At 50.7% G+C, this 25,554-nt stretch overlaps 2 protein-coding genes across 3 annotated transcripts; both read right to left on the minus strand.

The window, feature by feature from the left end:
• Nucleotides 1-149: 149 nt before the first annotated feature.
• Nucleotides 150-8,685, minus strand: SNF8 (SNF8 subunit of ESCRT-II). 2 transcript variants are annotated; one of them, XM_075911636.1, is made up of 8 exons: nucleotides 8,552-8,685; nucleotides 7,490-7,540; nucleotides 4,820-4,958; nucleotides 4,270-4,374; nucleotides 3,468-3,540; nucleotides 1,817-1,958; nucleotides 1,493-1,567; nucleotides 150-371 (listed from the first exon to the last, which is right to left on the minus strand). In XM_075911636.1, the coding sequence occupies exons 1-8, from the start codon at nucleotides 8,603-8,605 to the stop codon at nucleotides 234-236; spliced, it is 777 nt and encodes a 258-aa protein (XP_075767751.1). In that variant the 5' UTR covers nucleotides 8,606-8,685; the 3' UTR covers nucleotides 150-233. The 2 variants fall into 2 exon arrangements, with proteins under 2 accessions (XP_075767751.1, XP_025039058.1); XM_025183273.2 differs by lacking the exons at nucleotides 7,490-7,540; nucleotides 8,552-8,685 and having other exon boundaries at nucleotides 4,719-4,858.
• Nucleotides 8,686-13,831: 5,146 nt separating this feature from the next.
• Nucleotides 13,832-25,554, minus strand: GIP (gastric inhibitory polypeptide). The gene is made up of 6 exons (XM_075911506.1): nucleotides 25,451-25,554; nucleotides 18,010-18,098; nucleotides 17,200-17,346; nucleotides 16,494-16,625; nucleotides 15,020-15,112; nucleotides 13,832-13,976 (listed from the first exon to the last, which is right to left on the minus strand). The coding sequence occupies exons 2-6, from the start codon at nucleotides 18,081-18,083 to the stop codon at nucleotides 13,967-13,969; spliced, it is 456 nt and encodes a 151-aa protein (XP_075767621.1). The 5' UTR covers nucleotides 18,084-18,098; nucleotides 25,451-25,554; the 3' UTR covers nucleotides 13,832-13,966.

The raw sequence follows: 25,554 nt of genomic DNA on the forward strand, positions 1-25,554 counted from the left end.
ATAAGGGGCTGCCCTGGTAAACTATAATGCTGAATCAAAAGAGCAATTTTACCCTTTGAGTCCCATGTGTAGAAAGAGCTGGCTGGTGCAATTTAGGAGGTAAGTTCAAATCATCTCTGCTTGACTAATTCAATGGGTAAACCTAGACACCTGTTTAAACAACTTTATTTCAAGTTCAGTGTCCCTCAGTCGGGAATACAAGCAGCAGATGAACACGTATAGGCACGCACAGCTCAGGGTATGGCCTCCTTTGCTTCCTCTGGCGTGATTTCCTGGGAGTAAAGTTCAGTAAAGAGAGCAGGCAGCCAGTACTGGGCCTCCCCTGGGGCTTGCATGTCGAGCCAGGCCATGCCTTCCTTCAGCAGGTGTTCCTGTTCAAACAGACCAAGGTCTCAGAAGCTGAAGGGAGAAAACAATCTGCAGAAGTGAAACTTGGGGGCGTAAGAACCACTTCTGCATCACAGCTTTAGCCCAGTTCTACTACAGGCCGAAGAAGGAAGAGACTCAGGTTAGCACTAGGAATGTGACAGTGTAACCATTTAGCTGGTTAACCCATGAGCCGGGACTCACTGGTTAACATGCAGCCCCCTTGCTCCTTCTGTATCGGAGGCAGCAGCAGTGGGGGGCAGGTGGGAGCTCATATATGACTAACTACAGATTCACTGCTGGACAGATGCCCCCACACAATGCAGTAAGTGAAGTTTGATGTTCAAAGTGTATTCCGGAGCCATGGGTGCCAGGGAGGACATTTTACAGAATGAAAAAAGATGCTGCAAATTGCAGCCCACATCATACGGTAAGAACAAGCAATGAGGGGGCAGGAGTGAAGAATGTTCTTAACCTCCCCTATGATAAGAAACAAGGGGGGCTGAGGTTGGACTCCAGTAAAAACTTCCTGTCCGGGGTTAAACACTGGGATAAATTGCCTAGGGAGGCTGTGGAATCTGTCACTGGAGATTTAAGAGCAGGTGAGAGACACACCTGTCAGGGACGGTCTAGAACAGTGTTTCCCAATTTTGTTTGGCCACAGAACCCTTTTCAGCTTAAAAGAATTTCAAGGAACCCCTAGGGTTGCCAGGGTAAAATTTGTCAAGCAAAAAAAAAGACACTGTCTCTTTAAGAGGGGGCAGGGGAATGCTGCATTCTTGCAGAACCTTCACTTTCACTTCATGGACCAGATTGGGAAACACTGGTCTAGAATAATACGTGGTTCTGCTGTCAGTACCGGGGCCTGGACTACAGGGCCTCTCTAGTCCTGTGCTATTTCACAGCAGCACCAAAGCTATGTACCTGCAATTAAGGGGATTCTGCTTCAGATCCTGCCTCCACTCAATCCTACAGGGCTGAAGCCCGATTTACTTTTGCCCTCGTTGGGTCTTGCAGAGTGGAGGGGATTATACTGTTTTTACTGTGATGGTGGCAAAGTTCTGACAGTGCAGATACAACCCTAAACCTGCTACAGTGGTGTTTAATCCAAGGTCTGTATACATACCAGCACCTGCTTGGCACGTTCGAGCTCCCACTTTAAACTGGACTTGATCTCACTGATGGTTACATAGCCCTTTTTCTGAAACAAGGAGAAAAGGGTGTTCCGTAGGACTGATTTCAGCACACGGTTAAAGCTCCTTACGATCTGCTAATAAGCGGGACTTCACAACATCCACGTTTTGGAAAGCCAACATGCTCATGTCTATACAAGCTGAGACTCTAGATCCTTGCTTGTATTAGCATTTACTCTTCATGCCCTCTGAGCCAGTCCAAGTGACTCAGTGGTACCCAAGGGTAGCTTGTACTAAAGAACCTCTTGCCACAGTACCTCAGCCAGCTGCAAAACCACCGTGTGATCCATGTTCAGTTCGGCTGGTACAGACTGGATCAGGTATGTCCCACCGACGGGAATGATCCCAAAGCCATTACCCAGAACTTTCAGCTTCTTGATGGCTCGGATGAGATCGTCCCTGAAAAGGCAGAGGGGAGGGAGCATAAGACGTTCAAAGAAAAGCTTCTAGTCTGCTGTTGAACCGGACACTAAGTGAGGTACAGGCTGCCTTTGCTGTGAGTCCAAGATATGTTCCAAAACACTTGGACTTACAGTAAACAACTTAAAGCGGGGAATTTTTTTCCTGGGGCTGACTTTCATTTGCACAATTTTTTGCACAACTTAAGTCCTCCCATTCCCAGCTCTTAACGCATCAGTTCCTACAAGCATCAATGACTTTAGTGGGGATGCACTGTAGCAAATAAGGGACAATAGCTGTACAAGTGGCAAAGTTAAGGGCTGGAAGGCAGAGGCCAATCATGCACATGAAGTGGTTAGTCATTTCTTCTCTTGGGAAACACCTTTGAAAAGTCAGCTGCTCTGTACTTAATTTTTCATTCATATTTACCAAGAAGCTATGGCAACTGAAAAAAGATTGATTCCCTTCCAGTTAAAGTGAGCTCCGATTCCAACAGGCACAGGAGAGAATCACTAAAACTGTTTGCACAAACTCATCCTATGCCAGTCGAGAATACTCACTATGTAAGTCATGTGAACTCAAACTCTAAGTTGCCAAAAAAACAAAACAAAAGAGACCATGTCAGGCCAATGTAGGCCCAGAATTCAGACAATTTTTTGCAAACCCTATCAGCAGAAAGGTCTCCCAACAGAAGAAAATTGAAATAATGGAAGTTCAGTAGAATCTATGATATCTGTTCAAGTAACATTCAGCAGGTTAGGGACACACTAATAAAGGAGAGGAAAGTGAGTATTTTTCACTGTTCAAGTGAATCTGTGGCAAAATATGAATTCCATTGTCATGTTACTTAACAGCTGTTCATATGCTAGCAGTCCTATTAAGTAACTAGCAATGTCAACAGTCAAAAATACGTTTTAAAGTAGTATTCTGTCAAGTACAGACAGACTACATTACGATACAGATTAAGCTAATGTTTCACTTACTAATCTTAATGTTGTAAGACTTCAGTGTATGATTTGCAACTAATATTACTCAGTAATATTAATATCAGTAAGAATACTGATTCTTACTGAGTATCGATGTATTTTGGATGCTGTAATCTAGACGGGGGGGAGGAAGGGGCCAGTAGCATGCTAGGCTCCCCCTCGCTGCCCAGGAGACCTTGGAAACAACAGCAAGAAGAGCAAACATAACAGACTCTCCTGCTGGCCAGTCTGATTTCAGTTTCTCCAGTGGTTCGGAATCAAGTTTCAGTCTAGACACTTTCAAGGCAATGGGAAGAGGGAAAAGACATTACCCCTTTAACTGCAGGAGGCCTCTCACTCTTAACAGGGCCCTGCTTGCAATCTTAATTGTGGACTCACTGCTGACAGCAGCACAACTGTAACTCAAACTGGAGTTGATTGGCAGCAGAACCACCTTCGGGTGCCTGCCTAGATTAGCTGTCACTTTTTATTCATGCTGTTTCCAGACCCCCCGGGTGACAATACAAGTCAGTAAGATCCTCACTGGCTGACGTCCTGGGCAAACTTCCCCCTTCCCTTCAGCACTTGCTGATGAAGTTCTTCCAGTGTTATGAGCCCTAGAGGGAACAAATGAGGGAGGTGACGTTACTACAGAGTGAAGGTGGAGGAGGAAGCTTCCTAGCAGCTCTGGTGGCCCTAGCACTTACCGTTTAGGATGAGTTCTTCCCCAAACGGACTCGCAGACAGACTAGAACATATACACAGATGACCCAGAAACACCCAACTACAAAACAGATTTTTCTTTGTCTATCTAGTTTTTTAAAAAACCCTCCCATCGATTACTAATCCCCCAGTACTTGCTATGAATGTGAGGTTCTGCTACAAGCCCACCGAGCATATTTTATGGCATTGTTAAGTGATATCTTTGCTCTAAAAGGTTTGGGGAGTTTACCTTGTAATAAACAAGCCGCTATTTCGCTATCAAATCCTAACTGTGGCTGCATGCAGGGAGTTTTACTGCATAGTAGCCAGGCAACGTGAACACGATCCCCTCCCCCCGTGCTTACGCTCACCTAGCTACAGCCAGATAAAGAAGCTAGAGAGCCTTGCCACGGACAGATTTTCTAGGAAAACGCAAACGCCGTGTGCGTGAGCTTCCTCGCTGTACACCCCCCACTTTTCCACTGGTGCAGGGAGCAAGCCGGAACCATCGTCTCGGCACTTTTTAAAAGCTGACCAAGGAGACCCTGCACTGAGCATCTCCCCAAGCAGGGCACCACCGGCAGCACCTTGAACATCCAATCGCTGGAAATGGGTGTTTGCGCCTGTGCAAACAGGGCCCTCACCTCCGTTTCTGTGCTTCAGAGCCAGGCAAACTTCAATAATCTGAACGCCCAGCTCATAGTAGAAGTCTCCAACTCCCAGCATCTCTGACCAGAATCCTTTACCAGCTGCAAAGGGCGGGGGGGGGAGGAGGGGGGGGAGAATCAGATTAGGCATCACCACTAAACAGCCAATTCTTCCAAGCTCTTAGCTCCAGAGCCTCAACAGCCCAGAAGAGGTGACTGGGGCTGGACCTATCATCGGGCTAGGGAGAGGAAGGGGGTAACCCCTTTTCCCCGGTGGACAGGCTGGAGACTGGCAGAGCTGTCTGCTGAGTTGCTTGATTGGGGCTTGTTCATGCCCCAGAAGAAGGGCTGGAGGCCTGCTGCTTGCCTCCCATTCCAGAAGGGTAAAACAGCCCATCTGCTTCCAGGCCCTACGAGCCAAACCCCGTCCACTGTACTCAGCCCACCTATCCACTCCAATGAGAGGTTCCCGAGCAAAGACACTACAGCTGGTCTCCAAACGCAACCAGGACGCTCAGCATTAACTTCTCCGGTGTACGTTCCTTACAGGCCAATGGATCCACGCCGATTGTGGCACACATGTCCTGGAACTGGACCCGAAACTGGGGATTTTTACGAATCTCTTGCTTGTGTTTGCTGGCAAATTCTTCCAAGTTGGTCTTAAACATGTCCAGTTGCTTAGACATCTGTGAGCGGCAAGTAAAGAGGAACTGAATGCTTGCTTGGTAACATCAGAGAAAGCCACCAAGTCCATTTCCCCGGCCTTGCTCGGGTCCTGAACTCAATTCATTTTTGTTTTTTTCCATTTAAATCATTGCTCTGGGTGGATATGAGGGGGTCAGGATGCAGGCTGCCCTGGAGGGGGGAGTGAGGGGGGACAGCCCCAGCTCTCTTCCCGCAGCAGCTTGGGGCCAGGTGAGAAGTGCCTCTCCATGGCCACTGCAGCATCAATATGCACAGCTGGGGGAGGGGTGCATGTCCCCCAGCTGAGGCAGGTTCAGGTTCATCTGCCCCCCTGCACTCCCCAGTAGAGTGAGGATGCAGCAAATTAGACACTTTCCCCTCGCTCCCTGACAGAGGGGAACAGCCGGCAACGTCTCCGTACAAATGGGGGGGGAAGAGAGAGAAGCTTCAGTTCCACCCCCCCCCCCATCCCTAAAGGGAACCTCAGAGTAGGAGGCTCCAGGCTGGGGTAGTCCTGGATTGGGGGGATGGCACCCCCAGCCAGCCCCTTTTACCTGCCTGCTTATTCGGTCTTTTTTCTGTATGGATTTAGGAGAACCAATCCCATTCCGGGCACATCCTGTTTCCTTGGCACAAACAAACCCTGACCTTGCTTTAAGTTAGAATAAGAGGAAGCTGCTTGCCGAACTTGGTGGTCCTAGTTCTTCCCGTTCAGGAGAAGTTCTTGAACAAACAGACCCACAGACAGTCACGTTTCTAAAATGTATAGCTAGATTTAAACAATTAGGGACAATAATGGAACAGAGATGGCATGGCATTTACCAGCAGTGGATTTCACCAGGTAAAATCTGGGTTTTTACTGTCCTAGAAAGAAACGAGTTTGTCCCGTTTAAGGCATTTTCTGTTTTGAAACTGTTTCACCACATTATGCTTAGTTCTAGCTACATATTCAAATTGTGGTTAGATAAGACAATGGGTACACAGATTCATTTGAGATTGCACAAATAAAAGTAAAAGCGCAGTGGGTGTAGTGATAATACAGGCAATTGACATAGTGAACATCAAAAGATCTATGTTCATTTTGGTTCCCTCAAGGAAGCTATATATGCAATCACTCATTTCAATATTTTACACCCACACACGCAATTTGAGAGAGTTTGTGCGTCTGTCTGTCCATAAGACCATTTGTTCAAGAACTCCTGTAAATGGTAAGTGCTAGGACGACCAAGTTCGGCAGGAACTTCCTCTTCTCCTAATGTAAAGCCAGGTCAGGGTTTGATTGTGCCAGGACAATGGGACATGCCTGGAATTTGATTGTTTCCCATAAAATGGAAAGGGAGGGACAGTTACACTCCTCAAAGACCACTGGGGGCAGCAAGCATTGCAGCATGACCATAGGGGGCGGCTGCACAAGGAAGAGTGGCCGAGGCAGTCCACGTTGTCAGACATGGGTAAGCGTCCCCCTGACCCTTGGCCACAGCACCGGACGGGGGGAGGGGAAGCTCCACTGGCCAGAGGCCTCCCGCTGCATCCCCCAGAAGCACTGCCAGGGGTGGGCAGCTCCTCCCCAGGAGGAGCTGGGGTGGGGGCAGCTTCAGTGCCATCCTCACCGCACAGACGGCCCCAGTTAGCCCCCTCGATCTCCTAGCCCCCTGCTCTGAGCTCCTAGCCTAAACCCTGCCCCCCAATACCATTCAGCCCCTTCCTGACTCCTGTATCCCCAAACACTCAGCCCTCTGCTAAAGCCCCCCCCCACACACCTTCCAGCCCCCTGCCCTGACTCCTACACCCCACACACCACCAGCCCCTGCCCTGAAGCAGCACTAGGCAAGTCTTCTAATATTATATGGGCAAAGACAATTGCTTAAATGAAAACACCAATAATGCAGAGTTGTATGCTTAATGTTTCAAGCCATCAGAAGCAGGTAGAGTTGCAGTCCACAAGTTCAGGTTCACCTGGTCAGGTACTATTCTGTAGTGGAACAGCTTTGATATAGTGGATCAACAGAGCTTGTAAATGGATAAATCCAAAGTTAGAAAAGGTTTGTTCTGGGCTTGCTAGACACTGATGCCACTATTTTCCCCATTTCCCAGTTTAAACTGGGTTTAATCTGGTATTTATCTGTCCCCAGTCCTAACCAATTTTTCTGCAGGAAATTGCCAGCCCTACACGGGAGACAAGGGGTGGAAATCCAGCTGCAGAGACTGTTGGGGTTGCTTATAGGGATGTGGTCACAGACCTAGAAGGGACCGACTGCCTTACTGGTGCACATAGAAGAGGAAGGCTGTTCTAGACATAGTTATTTTGAAGAATGGCCCTAAAATGTAAGTGGAAGGATTCACAGTGTCCCATGACTTCCAGATTTCCAGCCTGAAAGCAAGTACATTTAACTGGTGCAATACTTGTCTTTATCACCAGTATCACTGCACCAAACCACAGCAACAGATGGATAGTGCCAGTTTCAGAGTATGCTGCAAAATGTGACCTCCCAGCAATGGCTTCTACGCCCTAAACCCAGAGCAGGTGTCTCACCTGAGCCAGCTGGTCTTCAGCCAGAACTGTCCCTCGCTCCTTGTATTTGGCCTAGGAGAGAAAAAAACCCCTAATAACCTTATTTAAAAAACAACAATAGACTAGTAACACCAGACATCTGAAGCAGTGGGCTGTGCCCATGAAAGCCCATGATCCTCTCTACATGTTTTATAGTAATAGAAATGTAGCCGTGTTAGTCTGGTGTAGCTGAAGCAAAATACAGGACTATGTAGCACTTTACAGACTAACAAGATGGTTTATTAGATGATGAGCTTTCGTGGGCCAGACCCACTTCCTCAGATCAAATCTGAGGAAGTGGGTCTGGCCCACGAAAGTTCATCTAATAAACCATCTTGTTAGTCTGTAAAGTGCTACATAGTCCTTTATCTACATGTTTTGTTTGTCTTTAAGGTGCTACCGACGTATTATTGTTTTTTAAGTTTTGCCTGTTACAGACTCACTCTGCTCCCCCTCTGAACCTTATTTAAGTTTTTCCAGACATCTCACGGGGTCTGAGACCACTTCTCTGCAGGACCCCCCACCAGCATCACCCCCCTTGCTGCAACCAGCGGTCCCGGGGCACTTCAGAGACCAATACAAATCTATCCGATCGCGTGAGCTGTCGTGGGCACAACCCACTTCCCCAGAGGCGCCAGAGCAGGAAAACCCATCTCTGCACTAGCTCTGCGGAAGGGAACTAGAAAACCCAGCCCCCGCCCCCTCGCCCCACCAGCCCTGGCTCGGCCGCCCCCGGGGTGAGGGGGCCGCCCCACCCCCAGCTGCTTTGGGAGAAAAGAGCCCGAGGGGGGGAACGCGAAGGGGGGGTGGGGGGGTGAGATTAAGTGGTTCAAAGGGGAACTCGGGCCCAGCTGAGTTTAGGGCGGGGGGGCAGATTCTCAGCACCCCCCCCCCCGCGCAGGAAGAGGCGCCAGGCTGCAGTGGCCAGAGTGGGACTCGGCCCCCGGGGGGGGGTGGGGGGGGCTGGTTCTGCAGGGAGGGGGGCAGGTCCCGGGGGGGGGGAAGGACTCAGGGCCCCCCGGGCGGGATGGGGGGGGGTCTCACCTCCGCCAGCTTCCGCTTGGCGATGGCGCCCGCGCCCACCCCCCGGCGGTGCATCCCGGCGGCGGCTCAGGCTCTGGGGGGGGGGGGACCGGGGGAAGTGGGCACCGGAAACTCCCCGCGTAACGTCATCTCGCGGCGCCGGAAGTGGCTGCTTCTTCCTCTCTAAAGGGGCGGGGCGAGTGATTTCCCCCCCCCCCCACCAGCTAATGCGCCTGCGCCTCCTGGGGGGGGGGGATTGGTTCCCCCTCCCGCGGTTCTAGCTGGGCTAAACCCCCCCGTAATCTGGGGGGAGGGGCCCATAGCTCATCGCCCCCCCAAATCCTGGGGGCTAAACCCCTTGTGCCCCCAGCTCTGGGGGGAGGGGCTCATTCCAATGTGAACCCCCCAGCTCTGGGGGGAGGGGCTCATTCCAATGTGAACCCCCCAGCTCTGGGGGGAGGGGCTCATTCCAATGTGACCCCCCAGCTCTGGGGGGAGGGGCTCATTCCAATGTGAACCCCCCAGCTCTTGGGGGGAGGGGCTCATTCCAGTGTGAACCCCCCAGCTCTGGGGGGAGGGGCTCATTCCAATGTGACCCCCCAGCTCTGGGGGGAGGGGCTCATTCCAATGTGACCCCCCAGCTCTGGGGGGAGGGGCTCATTCCAGTGTGAACCCCCCCAGCTCTTGAGGGGGGGGAGGATTCATTCTCTTCCCCAAATCTTGAGTGTTGGCATCTGATCTCCGCTTCTACCAGACTCCTGGGCCGAGGGGGATAATCCTGTTTGCTCCCCCCCCAAAAAAATCTGAGGGGCCGACTCCCCGGATTCCTCAGAGTCCCATTCTTGGCCAACTTCATTAATTCAATCCATGATTTGCTGTCTTTTTGCACACCAGGCCCCTCTGAGCTATGCGTGACACTGCCTCATTCAGCAAGATCGGGGGTCCGAGATGGTTGCCTCCCCCGATACTTGTTCATGAACCTCCAGGGAAGTCATGCATTAAATAAGTCCTGCCTTATCGCCAATGCTTTTCTGTATTTAAAAGCAACACACAACTGCTCTCTGCTATGTACAGCAGTGTTTCTCAACCTTTTTTTTTTTAATAAAGTACCCCCAGTACCTACAGTTTTCAGGCACACAATTTTTTTTTCTAACATTGCAACACATTTGTTCAAACAACTTAATTGTAGCTGGCTGGGTGATGCAATTTTTAGGTGTAAAAAGTACAAAAATAATAAAGCGTGGTAAAACTTAAAACAAAAATTCAGTGTTCTCCAAATTTCAGTTGTGTTGATGTACCCCCCAGACTTCTCTCAAGTACCCCTAAGGATAGTTGTTGTATCACTGGTTGAGAAACACTGATGTATAGAAGTTCTGCTTTTAGTTGTCCTAACAAGCACTTAAAGCTAGGTTATATGTAATATATATATATTCTAGATTTCTAAGGGTATTAATGCATTAGTCTGTGTCCTTTAGTACTAATTTGTTCTGGTGCCAAAAAGTCCTGTAGCATCTGTGATGGTAGAATTCTAGCCATAGTCATAGGATGATTTGGGGCAAAACTCCAGGACCTCATGCTTTTGGGGGCCCTGCAGTGCCCAGGGAAGTCTAGGGGATTAGTGGAGGGCCTGGTGCTGGCAGCAGGGTGTCGCATTCACCAGTGGTGACAGAAAGTAGAGTGACGCAGCTGGGAGCTGGCATAGCAGAGCGGGTTGGGGCCAGGTCGCTCTGCTTCCCACTGCTGCTGGTGAACTGGGGGCAGGCCTGACCCCTGCTGCCAGTTCCAAGGCCCTGGCTGCATCTCTGGCTGCATCATTCCGGGAAGGGATGGGGAGAGAGAAGGCAGAAGTGGGTCATGGGGAGGGTGCTTTGTCCTGGGTCCTGCACCCTATTAGGAATGGTTCTGATCCTAGTGTGTATGTTACTGGCATATTGGGGCATCACTCAAAGAGGGCAGAGTTAAGGTTGAATTGTGGGATAGTGCATTTGTATTTCCTGTTTTTTCAGATTTAAATGTGCATTCCCGTTACTCATCAATTCCTCGCTTTCAGTATAGACACTCCTGACATTTTGGAAGGGCAAGAACTGTGACTGGGCAATCTCAATTCTTAATGAAGTTTTGGGGCATTGAATTGTAGAAGGAGTCAAGAATAAAAAAATTCCCGGTCTATAGATAAACTCCGCTGACAACCATGCTAGCCAGAGTTAACAGAATTCTTAGTCCCTTTTAGGATTCTTTTGTCCAAATATAATTTGTTTGCGGCCCATGGGTAGGAGCCAAAACAAAAAAGTAGTCAATATAATTGTCTTCTGTTGATACGGTTTTTAGTAGTTAAATTCCTGGACTGTCATTGCTCATTAAAAGCGCTGTTATATGGGTAGAAACTGGGTGAATATTGCATTTAATTAATATCAGCAGAACTGACTTAAATGGGGCCTGTGTGCTGTGTAGTCTTGCTTTAATTTTTGTATTCATGCCCATCAGTGTGAAAGAAGCTATTTGCATATATTTGCATGTCTATGCAACCACACTTAAGATGTGGCCCTCGGCATGTGCTGTGAGTATCATCGTGGCCCCCAAGGCTTCCAAAGTTGAATAGCCCTGTGCTAAAGTGATTTGCCTTCTCCTTAGACCTCCAGCAGATCATAGAATCATAGAACTGGAAAGGACCTCGAGAAGACATCAAGTCCAGTTCTCTGCCCTCACTGCAGGACCAAACATCATCTACTCTTGACCATCCCTGACAGGTGTCTATCTAACCTGCTCTTAAATAACTCCAGTGATGGAGATTTCACAACCTCCGTAGGGCAATTTATCCCAGTGTTTAACCACCCTGACAGGCAGGAAGTTTTTCCTAATGTCCAACCTCAACCTCCCTTGCTGCAGTGTAAGCTCGTTGCTTCTTGTCCTGTCCTCAGAGGTTAAGGAGAATAATTTTCCCCCTCTTCCCCACAAAGTGTGTTCTTTGGTTTATTTCAGTGTTTCTCAAACTGTGCTCCACGGAGCCTCAGGGCTCCACGCGACATCTCCACGGGCTCCGCAAGGTTGACAAACTGGAAACATTGATAGGTACAGCACATACAATCAGTGGACTGCTGGCGCTCTGCATAAATTTTTACGCATGTAAAGGGCTCCGGAGCCCAAAAAGTTTGAGAACCGCTGGTTTATTTCATAAGTCCCCCCTCTAGTGGTGAGCTGATCACACTAGAATCCTGAAACACTGGATTCAGCAAAGCTGGGTTTAATGACTTTGCTGTGTCAGGAGTCCCAGAACAATTGCAGGCAACAGTTTTTATTCCGCAAGGGATTCTAGCACAGGGTTGATTTTGCAATGGACTTTTGGTCTCAGCACTGACCAGCTCCATTGGGATAATGTGTATAGTTGAAAGAGTTTGTGTGTCTGTCTGTCTGGTCAAACACTCCTCCTAACCGGTAAGAGCGAGGACCACCAGATCTGGTCTGCAGCTTCCTCTTGTCATTATGCAAATTAAGCAAGGTCAGGGGTTGGTTGTGCCAGGCCAATGGGACAGGTCTGGAATGGGATCGCTTCTCATCAAACCATACAGAAAAGAGACAGACTCACCAGGCAGGTGAAAGGGGCTGGCTGGGAGTGTGCCCCGCCCCCATCCAGGACTGCCCCTGCTCGGAGCCTCCTACCCCCCAGGCACCCTTTAGGGAGAGGAGAAGGGGCTGAAGCTCCTGCCTCCCCTCCCCACCCCCTTGATTCATACAGGAACATTGTCAGCTGTTCCTCTCCAAGGGGGAGCGAGAGGAAAGTGCCCAGTTTGCTGCATGTGCCCCTCTCCCAGCTGTGCCTGCTGGAGCTGCAGTGGCCATGAAGAGGCCCCCAGCTGCTGCAGTGAGAGAGGGCTGGGGTTGTCGTCCTCTCCCCAGGGCAGCCTGCATCCTGACCCCCTCATCGCCAGCCCCGCCCCAGAGCAAGGATTTACATGAAGCCTGGACATTTTTATCTTATTTTCCAGAAAACAAACATGAATTGAGTTCAGGACCCGAGCCAGGCCCGGGAAATCCGGTAACACGTCTGCGTCCACAAGGTGTGGACAGGCCAGGTTTGTGCTGGGGTTAAACGAGAGGGTTGAACAGAGGGAAGGCCTGGTACCATTTCAGACTCTGCCCGAGGCTCCTGTTAACAGGCGATGCTCACGGTAACAGTTAACCGGTACCTGGGGAGCAGCCGAGTCCCCATGTGGGGCTGTCATTTCCAGCCCCACACAGGCTGGTAACCGGCAGCCCCATGCAGGGCTGGAAGCAGCTGGGCTGGAGTGGCCCCAGCCGTGGCAGAGACGCTCCAACCCGGCTGCAGCTGGGGGGGGGGACCCCACTTTTTAACTGGTTAAACGTAACATTTCACCGGTTAAATAATTGTCAAGGATTTGACATCCCTACTTCGAATCCCTCTGTCTTACAATTTGCCCATCTGCAAAACGAGGCTACATTAATAAATACTCCTGACGTGCTTGCAGAGCCATGCTGGGCAGGACACAGCGGTGGTTTTGTTTTTAATGTCGCCCTATAAAACAGTGGGCCTGCTCTGAGACTGCCTCTTTACTCAGCAGCCGCTTTCTTGCCTCAGTTTCCCCACAAGTGAGGGCTTCCCTATAAGAATTACATCCGGATGAGCATGCCAGTGCCCAGCCTGGGATACTTCAATTTTATTGGTATGGAGTCGCCTTCTGATTCTCAGAGACAGGAGGCTTCACCTTATTCTAACCCCCCGTCTGGAGACAATAGCTGTCTCTCCTTACAGTTCCTCAAGCTCGTCGACTCAGTTCTTCCTTCTAAGCCACAGTGCTCAAAGCTCAGGCATCCCACCGCCCCCTCGCCAGCCGCTCTCTCACCAGCCTTTCCCTCTGGAGACAAACGCCGTCTGTACCCTGCCACCTTTCCCCAGATGGTGCCTTCTCAGGGCTTTCTTTCTGCTGCTTCCCTAGCACATGACTCTGGACACCTCTGATTAGACTCACTGTCCTCCTTTTCTCCTCCCTGTTTTTTGTGTCTCCTCCTTATATAAAGCCCAGGGGCCATCCCTTAACCCCAATTGGGCAGAAGGTAACCAATCAGTGGTAAGAGAGTGGCTCACTCTCTTAAAGGGGTTGCCACTGTGGCATGGATGTATTCCTAGAGATTTCCTCCCGTGACATAATCTTGAATTCAAGATTAATCTTTAATCCCTGGAGACTCCCAGGGCCATCCCAGAGAGGTGGCAACTCTCCCAGACACCCCGGGAGATTTCTGTTAAAAAAACAAAAGAAAACAATCTCCGTCTCATTTCAGCTTCAGACGACCTTCTTTATTGCTTACAGTAGCAGAGCTCCATAGGCACAGCTCTACTGAACTAAGTGGCTACAAAATCCTTCTTTGCTCAACACGACCGTTGTTAGAGCAGGCAGGCAGCTTCTCAGGCGAGTTCTGGGGCTACTGCACCCTGGGAAAACAGAGAATCAGGAGATGTTGCTACATTCAAGCATTTGGGGGGGGCAGGGAGGAGCAATAATTCCCTCGCTGAGCTGCAGGTTGGAATCCATGTGGAGCCCATCAATCTAAACAGCTGTTCTGTGCCATTTTCCCTCCGGGGGTCTCCTAGGTGATATCTGGAAAGAGAGGCCCATTTCCACTGAAATCAATGGACGTTAGGAGCCTTCATAACTTTGGGGAGCGGGGCCCAGGCGTCTGCTGGCTCTGTGTGGAGGGGACCGATCGTCTCGTTCCTGACATGTCAAGTGAAACACGAGATCCAAAATCTGTCCAGTCTAGTAGCCAGCAACAGATGCTTCAGAGGAAGGTGTAAGAACTGCATAGCAGGCAAAGGTGGGATAATCTATCCCCCCCCACACACACACACCTGAGGGGGGTCAAGACTGGAAGCTGTGGGTGGGGGGGTTGCCTGAGTGAGGGTTGGGGGGTGAGGTGGGGAGGGGTCCCATCCTGCACGGACCTTTTCTCTCCCTCCAGACCCCCCCAGCTGCCATGGGCCTTTTCTCTCCCACCCCCCGGCACTGTGGCCAAGGGCTGGGAGGAGGGGAAAAGGGTTGGCACAGGGGGGCAGAGGGGCTCCTTACTCAGTGTGTTAGCAGGCAAGATGGCCAAGCCCCAGCCCTGCTGGCCACTACCTGGGTGGTGTGGCTGCCCACAGTGGTCTCTTGGCATATAGCTCTCCCCTGCGGGCTCGCTGCCCCCAGTGGCCACTCTCATATTGCGTCCCTCCCGTTCCATGTTATGGAACACAGTCTTTTTCTCAGGCCTTCCGGTTGTCCTGGCACAGGCAAGCCCCGACCTTGCTTTACGTTAGGAGAAGAAGAAGCTGCCGACCAGATTGGGCAGCCCTCGCGCTTACCATTTCGGAGGCGTTCTTGAACAAACAGACTCGCAGACAGACACAACCCTCCACAATCTGTCTCTAGAGTTGTATGGGGTGGGGAGGGACGAGGAGAGGCATTACAAACAGGAGGAGAGAGACCAGACACTCACGTCGGTCTGCAGAGGTCGGCAGTCATCAGCCACGCCAGCAGCTCCTGGCTCAGAAGGTCTTTCAAGTGGTCAGATTCTTTGGGCGAAGTAAGGCTGCAACAAAAGTACCTTCGTTACACTTCAATCGAGGAACAGCGCTCATCCGCTTTCCTTTACGGGCAAGCTTTGCGTACAACCCTCTCGGCACAAACAGCAGCTTTTTGTTTTCCTCCTCGTACAGAGAAAGTCGCTCGCTGCAGGGCTACCGGGAGAGGTTTGATCGCCAGCCCTGGAGACTGGAGGCCGACCCAGGACTGGGCAGGAGGGGCCGTGAGCAGAGCTTCCTTCTCACTGCCCCCGCCACTCTTCCTTTTCTGCCCAGCACAGAGTTTGAAGGTGAAGGTGAGATAATTTGCAAAGGAGCCACGTCGCCGTTTGCTTTGCCAGACTGCTGGATAGAGGGGAAAGCCAGTTTATAGAATTCCACTCTATATACAGGGCTGGGCCTAGATCGATGGTGGGCAGCCTGTGGCCACGGGCTGCATGCGGCCCACTGGGGCTGCACCTGCAGCCCACGGCCCCCCTGCCTGCCCTCCACCCCCATGCGCCTCTCACATTTCCTACACCTCCCCATCTCTCCCAGGACTTTCGGAGCATCACAAATGGCCTGATGCACGCTCTGTCTCTGCTCCTGCCCCTCCCTCCCAAAGTGTGAACAGCCCCGAACAGCTGACTTGCAGGACAGAGGGGGAGGAGTGGGGACGGAGTGTGAATCAGGTGATTCGCTCGGGAGGGGGAGGTGTGTGGGGAGGGGGGCAGACTAGGGGGCCATGGGGCACGTCTTCCGGCTGATGACCGCTGACTTCTGAGGTGAAAGAGGGCCACTCATGCCGCCCGCTCACTAGCCTAGGTTGCCCATCGCTGGCCTTGATCAGCCCCCCCAGATATGAAGGGGGAAGTTTAGGGTTGGATTCGAATTTTCCTCTTGTCTAAATTCATCTGCTCTCTGGTTCTAGTTGCTCAAGGACTCTCCGGTCAGGGGCAAGCCTTTCCCTCCCCCTGCATCTCTCTGTGCTCCGCATTATGTCCACCCCCCGCCAGTGCATCCTGCCGGTGGCTCAGGCTCTGGGGGGGCACCAGAAACGCCCCCGCACAACGTCATCTCGCGACGACTAGAAGTGGCTGCTTCTTCCTCCCTAAAGGACTGATCCCCCCTCTCAGGCAAGGACATTCTGATATTTCCAAATATAGCACCTCCCGCCCCCCAATCTCTATTTCAAGGAACTTTTTGACTTTTCCCTTCAATTTGTGAGGAAAGAAAATTTCAGAAGTGTTGGCTGGAACGTCTGGTGAAATGGAAATCCCAAGTTTCAGCCGTCTCTGGTTCTTAACGAAGCTCTGTAATCTGAAAGTCACCTTCAGAGCCACTGGAAATACCACCCTGCCCCGGCGAAACTACCTCCCAGTCAAACAGCTCCCAAGTCGCAGGACTCACCTCTGTTTTCTATTATTGTTTAGAAGCCAGACAAAGAAGTCCTTAGCCCCTTGAGAGGCCAGGTCCAAGCCTTGGCCACCGACAGCCAACATTTGAGGGTCGGCTTCCCTCTTGGATGGATCGATGTCATTCCTGGGAAAGCAAAATCCAAAGAGGACATCAGCTTGGAATTCCACCAGGGTGTGCTAACATGCTTCCTCTCCATGATTTCCAAGTCCCTCTCCATCCCCCTGAATCCACCAGCAGCAGGGCAGTCCAAGAAGACAGTCTGGCATCTACATACCCTCCCCCCATAGGGATAACCTACGTGAATGGCGTAGCTGAAGTTGAAATCCTTACTGTGGTGTCTTCCACATGGTAAGGTTGGTGGGGGCTGCTCTCCCATCGACTTCGGCTACTCTTCTCGTCCCGGAGTTGATGGGAGCGCACTCGGAGGTTGATTTATCAAGTCTAACCAGACATGATAAATCAAGCGTCGGTGGATGTATTGCTGCAGCATCACTCCACTGTCTAGTGTAGACAAGCGCTTCAATAGCAAAGGGGAGAGGTGCTGTGTCCCCGCACCCCCCCCACGGAACAGAAGAATTTCCTGGGGGTTAAGTCCCTAGATCATTTCTGCTGTCTGGATTCTGCTGTCTCCATACGCTTCAATTTGCCTGGCGAGAGCCTGCCGTTTGGACAACATCCACGGCCACGTGTGACTCACTCGCTTTTCTTCTCTCTTCGGGCCAAGAGCCATTCCACAAAGTTCTTCTTGAGCATGTTATCCATGGTCCGGCTGTAATCACTGGCCAGGATGGCCTCGGAGTAGCGCCGCTGGAAGGCCCGGGGGCTGGGACTCTTTGGATTGGCACTGAGAATGGAAGAGAGAGACACAGTCATGGCCAGACCGAGAGAAAATGCTGCAAAAGCCTCTGCTTCCAGCTCCAGGCAAACGCCCCCTCTCAAGGCGGGGTTCTGTGATATTTCGTTACCAGCTCAATAGCGCTAGAGTCAGGATGAGACACCCAGGGCCTGCCCAGCTTAGGGAAGTACATCAGGGCTGGATCCTTGCTTCCTGGCTTTCCTTCTATCCCTCAGGACACAAGTAACGCCTGCTGGTTTCAGTGGGAGTCATTTGTGTCCTAGTACTTTTCAGGAAGAACGGCGTTGCGCAAGAGGGGTTTTCTTGCGCAAGAAGGGGCAGCGTAGACGCTCCTTCTTGCGCAAGAGCCTCTTCTGGAAAAAAAAGGTGGCTCATTAGGTATGCAAATGAGGCTCGGTGATATTCCACGCTTAGCCTCATTTGCATATTACTCGCGCAAGAAGCCGCGAGTGTAGACGTAGCCTAGGTGTGTGGGTTACACCTGGTCATCTCTAAAAGCCACTCTCTCAGTCTGCGCATCTCTGTGTTTTGCCAAGAGACACCCCGTGGGATCAGGCTCAGGATCCAAAGCAGAGCTTGGTGAAATCGCTGGGATGCTAAGGGAGGGCTGGATGAGGTCCAAAGGGGCACAGAAGATGTTTGGTTGCTTACCTGAGGCTGTTCTCCTCCGTCAGAACAAGGCTCAAAGAGGCCAGCAGCAGAGGAAGGACTTTCAAGGACTTCATTGTCTTGGCTTGTTTCTTTAATGACAAACAGAAAGCAGCACCGATGACCAACAAGGGCAGACAGCCAAGTGATCTGCTAACAGGAAATCAAGCTGTGGGCGGGGGGTGGGGGCGGTGCTATTTGTGTGGTTCCTCCCTCCCCGCCTCCGCATATAATTCTAATGCATGAATAAGATCCCTATGCAGGAACCGCCTCTTCACTCCTGAATACAAAGTGACTTTCCCCTAGTGGTCACTCTGCAGTATAACTCTCCCTCCTATCACCCCTCTCCCCCATTCCTGTCCCAATTCCTTAGTTTCAAGTGGCAGGAATTTACCCTGGAAGAGTAAATTTTTATATCATAATCCTCAGTGCCTGGCGGACTGTAAATTCTTGAGGCTAGGGCCTGCTCTGCTCTTCTAACATTAGCTCTGTCTTGCAAAGGTGTGAAATAGTCACACCTTCGAGCAGCAATCCATGCTGACCTAACCTCCTGGCATAGACACGGCTGAGTCACCAGGAGAACCCTTCAGCTGCCACTCTGGAGTTCCTACAACAACAGAAACACCCCGATGGGGCTGTTGCCTGCATCTATGCTACAGGGTTGGAATGGCATGGCTAACGCATCGGAGCTATGGCCCCATAACAAAAACAAACTGAAGGACGCCGTCTTCCATGTTTGCAGAAGGGCTGCACCAAAGCCCAGTGAAACCTGTAGGAGTCTTTCCACTGATTTCACCAGCTTCCTTCCCTAATCTATGGCACTACTGTGGCATCCCAGGAGGAAGATTATTCGATGTAACATTTCTGCAGGATTTATGAGCCCAAACCCAAAGTTCTGTTTCAATCAAGGGGCCTTTTCCCGTTCAGTTGGATGGGACCTTGAACCTATCTATCTATTTTAGAGAGTCTGTGCGTTTGCCTGTCTGCTCGCGAGTCTGTCTGTGAGTCCGTCTGTTCAAGAACTCCTCCCAAACGGTAAGAGCGAGGATCACCAAATTCGGCAGGCAGCTGCCTCTTCTCCTGACTCAAAGCAAGATCTGGATTTGGTTGTGCCAGTACAATGGGTTGTGCCTGGCAGGGGATTGTTTTCTATCACATGGAAAGGGTGGGGGCTGACAGGAGGGACTGTTATACTGCAGAGTGACCACAGGGGGGCAGCCGCACCAGGAAGAGAGTGGCCAGCGGGGGTCAGGGCTGTGAGTATTGCTGGCCTCTGAGGAGCCCAGCTGGCAGTTCTGGCCCTCTGCCCTCCCGGAGGAGCTGGGTGGGGGAAATCAGCAGCTGCAGCACTGAGCCGCCCCCCCCCCAGCCTTAAGCCTCCTGCCCTGAATCCTGCCCCCCCCCGTCCTGAGCCCTCCACACTTCCCAGCTCCTTGACCTGAGAGCCCCAACCTCTGCCCTGACTCCTGCACCCCCACCCCTGCCTGAGCCCTACATACACCACAACCTGCCCTGCGTTCCCCCACCTCCCACCCCCCGCCCTGATTCTTGCACCCCTCACTACCTGCTTTGAGCCCCCCAAGCTCTGCCCTGTCTAGTAAAGACATAAGCCACAGTCAACGGAAGTTAACGGGGAGGCTCTTATCGATTTGAAAGCACGTTGGATCAGACCCCAAGAAGTTACAATCTTTGAGCTGTCGCTAATCCAGATGGCTTTGTCCAGGTTTGAGTTCACCACTCACAGGGCGCTGGGCTACTCTGTATATGGTTTTGAAAAACATTGTCCCGTCTTTTCATTGTATTTCTAGCAAACCACATGGACTCCAGACATTTTGTTGTTCAATATCATGCTCTTCTACAGCCATTTTGGAAGATTTGTGGCTGTGCTGAGTTTTAATATTATTACAGGTCGTCCTCACTTTAAGTCCAAGATACGTTTCAAAAACCATGGACTTACAGCGAAACAACTTTAAGCAGGGAATTTTTTTCCCCACTGCTGACTTCCATTTGCACAATTTTTTTTTTTGCACGACTTAAGAGCGGGGAATGGGAGGACTTATAACGCATCGGTTCCTACAAGCGTCAGTGACTTTAGTGTAGAACAGATGTATACCAGGGCAACTTATAGCAGGGACGCCCTGCTGTATTAACTACAATTAAAAAAGATAATTATTTATCAACACTTAGGTGCCCAGTCCAGCATCATGTTTATACGAGAGTAACTTTACTCACATAAATAATGCTACTTATGTTTTTACATATTTCCAAGATATGGATACTCTTAGGGTACGTCTACACAGCAACGTTATTTCGAAATAACGTAGTCTGCGTCTACACAGCAGGAAGTTATTTCGAAATAATGTCGAAATACTGTCAGGCTAGAGGACTTCTTACCCTGACTCCTGTAACCCTCATTGTATGAGGAGTAAGGGAAGTCGGAGGAAGAGCGCTCTACTTGGAAAGAAGTTCTGTGTAGACGCTCCCCATTTCGAAATACACTATTCGAAGTAAGCTATGCAATTGACGTAGCCCAATTTGTGTAGCTTATTTCAAGTTAAGCCCAGCTGTGCAGGTGCAGCCTTAATTATGATTTTGCAGAAATTGTGAACCTTTTAGATGCCATTTAATGAATGACACGGTTTTCACTTCTGGACAACCATGGCATTTACAAATATTTTTGCAGCCCTTTTCTTAAGTGAAAACTAATCAGATGGAGAGTGGTTAAATCAAAGGGACGGTGTTTAAATCAAAACGTACCAAAGTCGAATGAATCAGTAACCAAATGTTCCATGTTTAACTCAAATATATAGCTACAGAACAACCTTAAATGCTTACATCTGAGACAACAGAAGACAAGTGTTTGCAGAACATGCTAATGAATTACAAAAAGAAGGGACATGAAATGCAAAGTCGAGCAGCGCTAGAATAATTTTAAAAGGCACAAAGCTTAAATAACGGGGGGAGGGGTGTCTTTTTTTGTCATGCTTTTTGTAGCACAGATGAAAGTAGCTAATCTGTGGAAGAACGACTTTTAAAAAAACAACGAACAGTCCCATGGCACCTTAGAGTAACACATAAATAGCTATCTAGTCTCATGAGCTCTTGTGGGCAAAACCCACTTCTTCAGATGAGATAAGCTTCCATAGAGCATGTCTACACTGCGGAGTTACTTCAAAATATCAAGGCGAGTGTCTGCACTGCCAAGCCTGATATTTCGAAATAACAACTTCTGTTTGTGAAGAGGAATACGCTTATTTCGAAATAACCTGGTAGTGTAGGCGTAGCCTAAGGTGCCATAGGCCTAGCTGGGATTTGATTTAGTTGGGTTGGTCCTTCCTTGGGCAGAGGGTTTCACTGGATGACTCTTGAGGTCTCTTCCAGCTCTTTGAGTCTATGATTCTATGCCTACTTGTTGGGGTTTTTTTTTACTTTTTTTTAAAGTTACAGAGTAACACGGCGACCCCTCTGAGACTGTGGAAGAACAGCATCTTACTTAAAAGGTAATTTTTGGTCAAGCTGAGGTAGGGGAGAATTTTACCGTGTATGAAAGAAAAGGAAAGCGTGTCGTAAACCAGCCCCAGGCGTGGTTGTGTGTGCCCGAGCAAGAAGAAACTGGTTTCAACTGTGAAAGGGACTTTATGAAAATAAGCGCGGAGTTGGCACAGTAGTGGGACGATGTTTTAAAGGACGCTGCCGGGTTGGGGAGCGGGTCTGATGCGCCGAGTTCAAATCCCTGTCACTCCCTGCGTAAAAAAAGCTCCGCCTGCCAGCGGCGCTACCTCCTCCAGTCTCTAGTAACTGAACTGGCCTAGGAGGCGATGCTGCTGGGCTGCTCTTCCAGCGCCCACCGGAAGGGCCAGTGATCCGCTTTTCCTCTGTCCAGCGTGGGTGGCCCTGCCAGGAGTAAAATCTCCCACCGACATGCCTCCCGGGGTCACCAGCACACACAAGCCTTCCTGTCGGGGCAAAATGCTGTCCCCAGGGAGACTTTCCCCAGCTCAGACGTTGCGCTGGGGGCCTGCTGGGAGAGGCATTGCCAGGGACAGGAGGTGGCAGGCTAGGACAGCCCGTTAGTGACTCTGGCTAGCCCCACAGGCAGCGCTGGGGAGGCTGCCAAGATCTAGAGCAGGGTTCCCAACCTGGGGTATGCGTACCCCCAGGGGGTATGAGAAGCTTATCAAGGGGATACGGGGAATATTCGGTAAATAACTAGATTATCCTAATTGAAATATTCCAAAAGTAGTCGTGGTGGTGAAAAAAGTTGTGGATTCTAGAGTCTAGAATTTATTTCCTTTCATATTGACTAGAGGATACGGGAAGGTTTACTAAAAGCCAAGGGGCACGGGGACCGAAAAAGGTTGGGAACCCCTGATCTAGAGGCTGCCTGAATTGCACCAGTCGTGGTTTTGGCCCAAACAGCAGCTCGGAATTGGGACACCAAAAGGTCTCCGCTGCCTCCCTCCTCCCTCCCCTCTTCCCAGCCCTCCCTGCAGCGCCTCCGAGAGGCACAGAAGCTGAACTCCTGACAGCTGGCCTTGGCTCTAAATCAGTGATTCCCAAACTTTTCAGCATCACGCGCCCCCCCCCCCCCCAAAACAAAAAAGCTTGTTGAGCAAAATAAAAGGAACTGAGCGGGGCAGCAAATCTTGATGGGGGAGGCTGGGTCGCCTCGTGCCCCCCCGGAATTTCTTCCCGCCCCCCAGTTTGGGAACCCATGCTCTAAATCTACTAGATATTTGAGAGAGTTTGAGAGTGAGTCTGTCTGTCTTGGTTCAAGAACTCTGCCTATGCAGTAAGAGCTAGGACGAGGGATGTGAAATATCGGTTAATTGAATAGTTGAGTATCCTCATGAATTCTTATCGGTTAGTCGACAATTCTATAGTCCGCAAGGGCGGGGCCGGCAGCCACTGTATCAGAGGCACCAGTGTGGGGGGCCAGGCGGGAGCTGGTCCGCAGCAGCGTGGGGTGGCAGCAGCCCCTGTCAACATGAGGGTCTGAGCTCCCAGGCCCAGAGCACGAGCTGGAACTGAGCCGGGCCGCCTGGCTCCTAATACACTTTCAAGGCAGAGCTGCAGCAGGGGTAGGTCCCGGACCCGACCTGAGCCAGGACTGAGCTCGGCTGCTCGCCAGCCCGCTAAAAAATGTCCTGGCAAGAGTGGGGGGAGGGAAATGCGTGTGGTCTATAGCATTAACCTCTACGCTTTTGCTTACTGATTCATCGGTTAACCGACTCCACTATTAGATCCCTAGCTAGGACCACCACATTGGTCTTTTCCTTCTTCTTCCTCTTCTCCTAATGTAAAGCAGGGTCAGGGCTTGGTTGTGCCAGGCCAATGGGACGTGCCTGGAATGGGGTTGCTTCTCAGAAAGCCACACAGAAAAGAGACAGACTCACTAGGCAGGTGCAAGGGGCCAGCTGGGGGCGTGCCCTCCCTCTGGGACTGCCCCATCCCTGAGTCTCCCCCTCTCCTCCCCCGGTGCCTTTGGGGGGGCTGACACCCACACCCACCTCGAGTCGTATAAAGACATTGTCTACGGTTCCCCTTTGTCAGGGCGCGAGGGGAAAGTGCGCGGTTTGCTGCATTCCTCACTCTGGCTGGGGCGAGCAGGGGGGCAGACAAGCAGTGCACTTTGCTCTCGCTCCCTGAGAGGGACAGGAAGGGGACGAGCAACTGCCCTGGTATGAATCTCAGGGCAAGGGCTTCAGTCTCCATGCCCTCCCCAACAACCCAAACTGAGTCTCCTGCCCAGAGCCCCCTCACGCCCAACCTGACTCCTGTACCCTCCCCCCCAGTTCCCTGTCCTCAGCCCCTCCTTAAGGACCTGAGCCATGCCGGGTAAATGTGCCTGTAAGTGACACTGTTCTGTGCAATGCTGCACGGGCATTGTCTGATTCTTCCAAGGTGAACCGAGAGCAAGCGTGAAAAATAGGGAAACTGTTTTTCCGGGGGCTGGGTGGGGAGATAGTTGCCTGTATAAGACAAAGCCCCTGGTCACCCCAGATTCTTCTAATTTCTGCAGAATATTCTATATCACTGCTGCCAGATTTACTAACAAGCTTGGAAGTTTGCTATCATCCCAGGAGATTTTTAACCACTTGTGTACTCTGAGTCTAAACGGGGGAGGTGGATAGGATAGAGGTCTGTAAAATCATTGTGAATAGAGATGTGTTAGTTACCCTTTCCCACAATACGAAACCCTGAGGTCATCCAATGGAACTAACAGGCAGCAGGGTTAATACCAACAAGAGGAAATACTTTTACACACACACACACACATACACACACACACACCACTCCTTTCCCCGCACAATTAACCTGTGGAACTCATTGCCACAGGATGTTGGGATGGTCAAAAGTATATCTGGGTTCCAACAAGAACGAGACATGGTCATGGAGGATCAATCCATCAATGGCTATTAGCCAAGATGATCAGGGATGCAATTCTCTGCTTAAGCTCTCTCAGTGCCAGAGTTGGGTGCAGAGTCTGTCTGAGGTAGATCACTCCAAAAGTGCCCTGTTCTGTCATTGGCCATTGGTCTGACCAGTCAGGCAGCTCGTACGCTCCTGCTCTTTCACCTCCTTCTGCCTGAGAATGTCAAAGTCCTTTGCTGCCATCACACTGTTATTTAGGGTGCGTCTACACAGCACAGGTATTTCAAAATAACAATGCGAGCGTCTGCACAATTCCATTATTTCAAAATAATTTTGAAATAACAGGCGGCTCATTCTGACTTCTGTAAACCTCATTGCACGAGGAATAAGCCTCTTCCGAAGTAGCTACAGGCAGTCCCCGGGTTACGTACAAGATAGGGACTGGAGGTTTGTTCTTAAGTTGAATTTGTACGTAAGTCGGAACTGGTACATATTGTAGGGGAAACTCTAGCCAAACATTTCTCCAGAGCTCAGTTTTATTCTCCCACACCTCACTTCCCTCAGGCCTTTATTCTCAAGCTGAGGTGTCTGCTGAGAAAAGCCGCTCCGCGTCTCCCTGGTCTGCTGGGAGTGGGGGGGGGGGGTGCTAGCTTCGCGTCTCCCTGGTCTGCTGGGGGGAAGCAGCTAGTGCGGGGTTGCCTCACCCCGTTTGTAAGTAGGGATCCGATGTAAGTCGGATCCATGTAACCCGGGGACTGCCTGTATTTCGGAGTAGCGGTCATGGGGATGCTCCACTGCTGCTAGTTTGAAATAGCTCCTCCCCGGGGCCAATCAAAGTAATTCCTCCCCAGTGCCTCCTGGGGCTCTAAATCAAGGTGGCGTGTCCACATTAGGGAAACCTGCCTCGGACTAATTACAAGGCTTCCCTGTCATGTAGACACGCTGTTTTGAAATAAGCTATTTCAGAGTATTTCCTCTGGAATCGCTTATTCCGAAATAAGCGTGCCGTGCCGACGTACCCGTAGAGAAGAGACAACAACAATAAAGGGATCGGTTTTGTGCCTCTTACCTTCCTGGCTGTTGGATGTAGCTCTTTGGTCTCCAGCAGGTTCTGGTCTCAACTAGGAACCTTCAGGCTTTATATACAACAGGTGCAATGGGCCAAAGCTATTA

This window comes from Pelodiscus sinensis, chromosome 29, assembly GCF_049634645.1.
Source record: "Pelodiscus sinensis isolate JC-2024 chromosome 29, ASM4963464v1, whole genome shotgun sequence".
Classification (NCBI taxonomy): Eukaryota; Metazoa; Chordata; order Testudines; family Trionychidae; genus Pelodiscus; species Pelodiscus sinensis.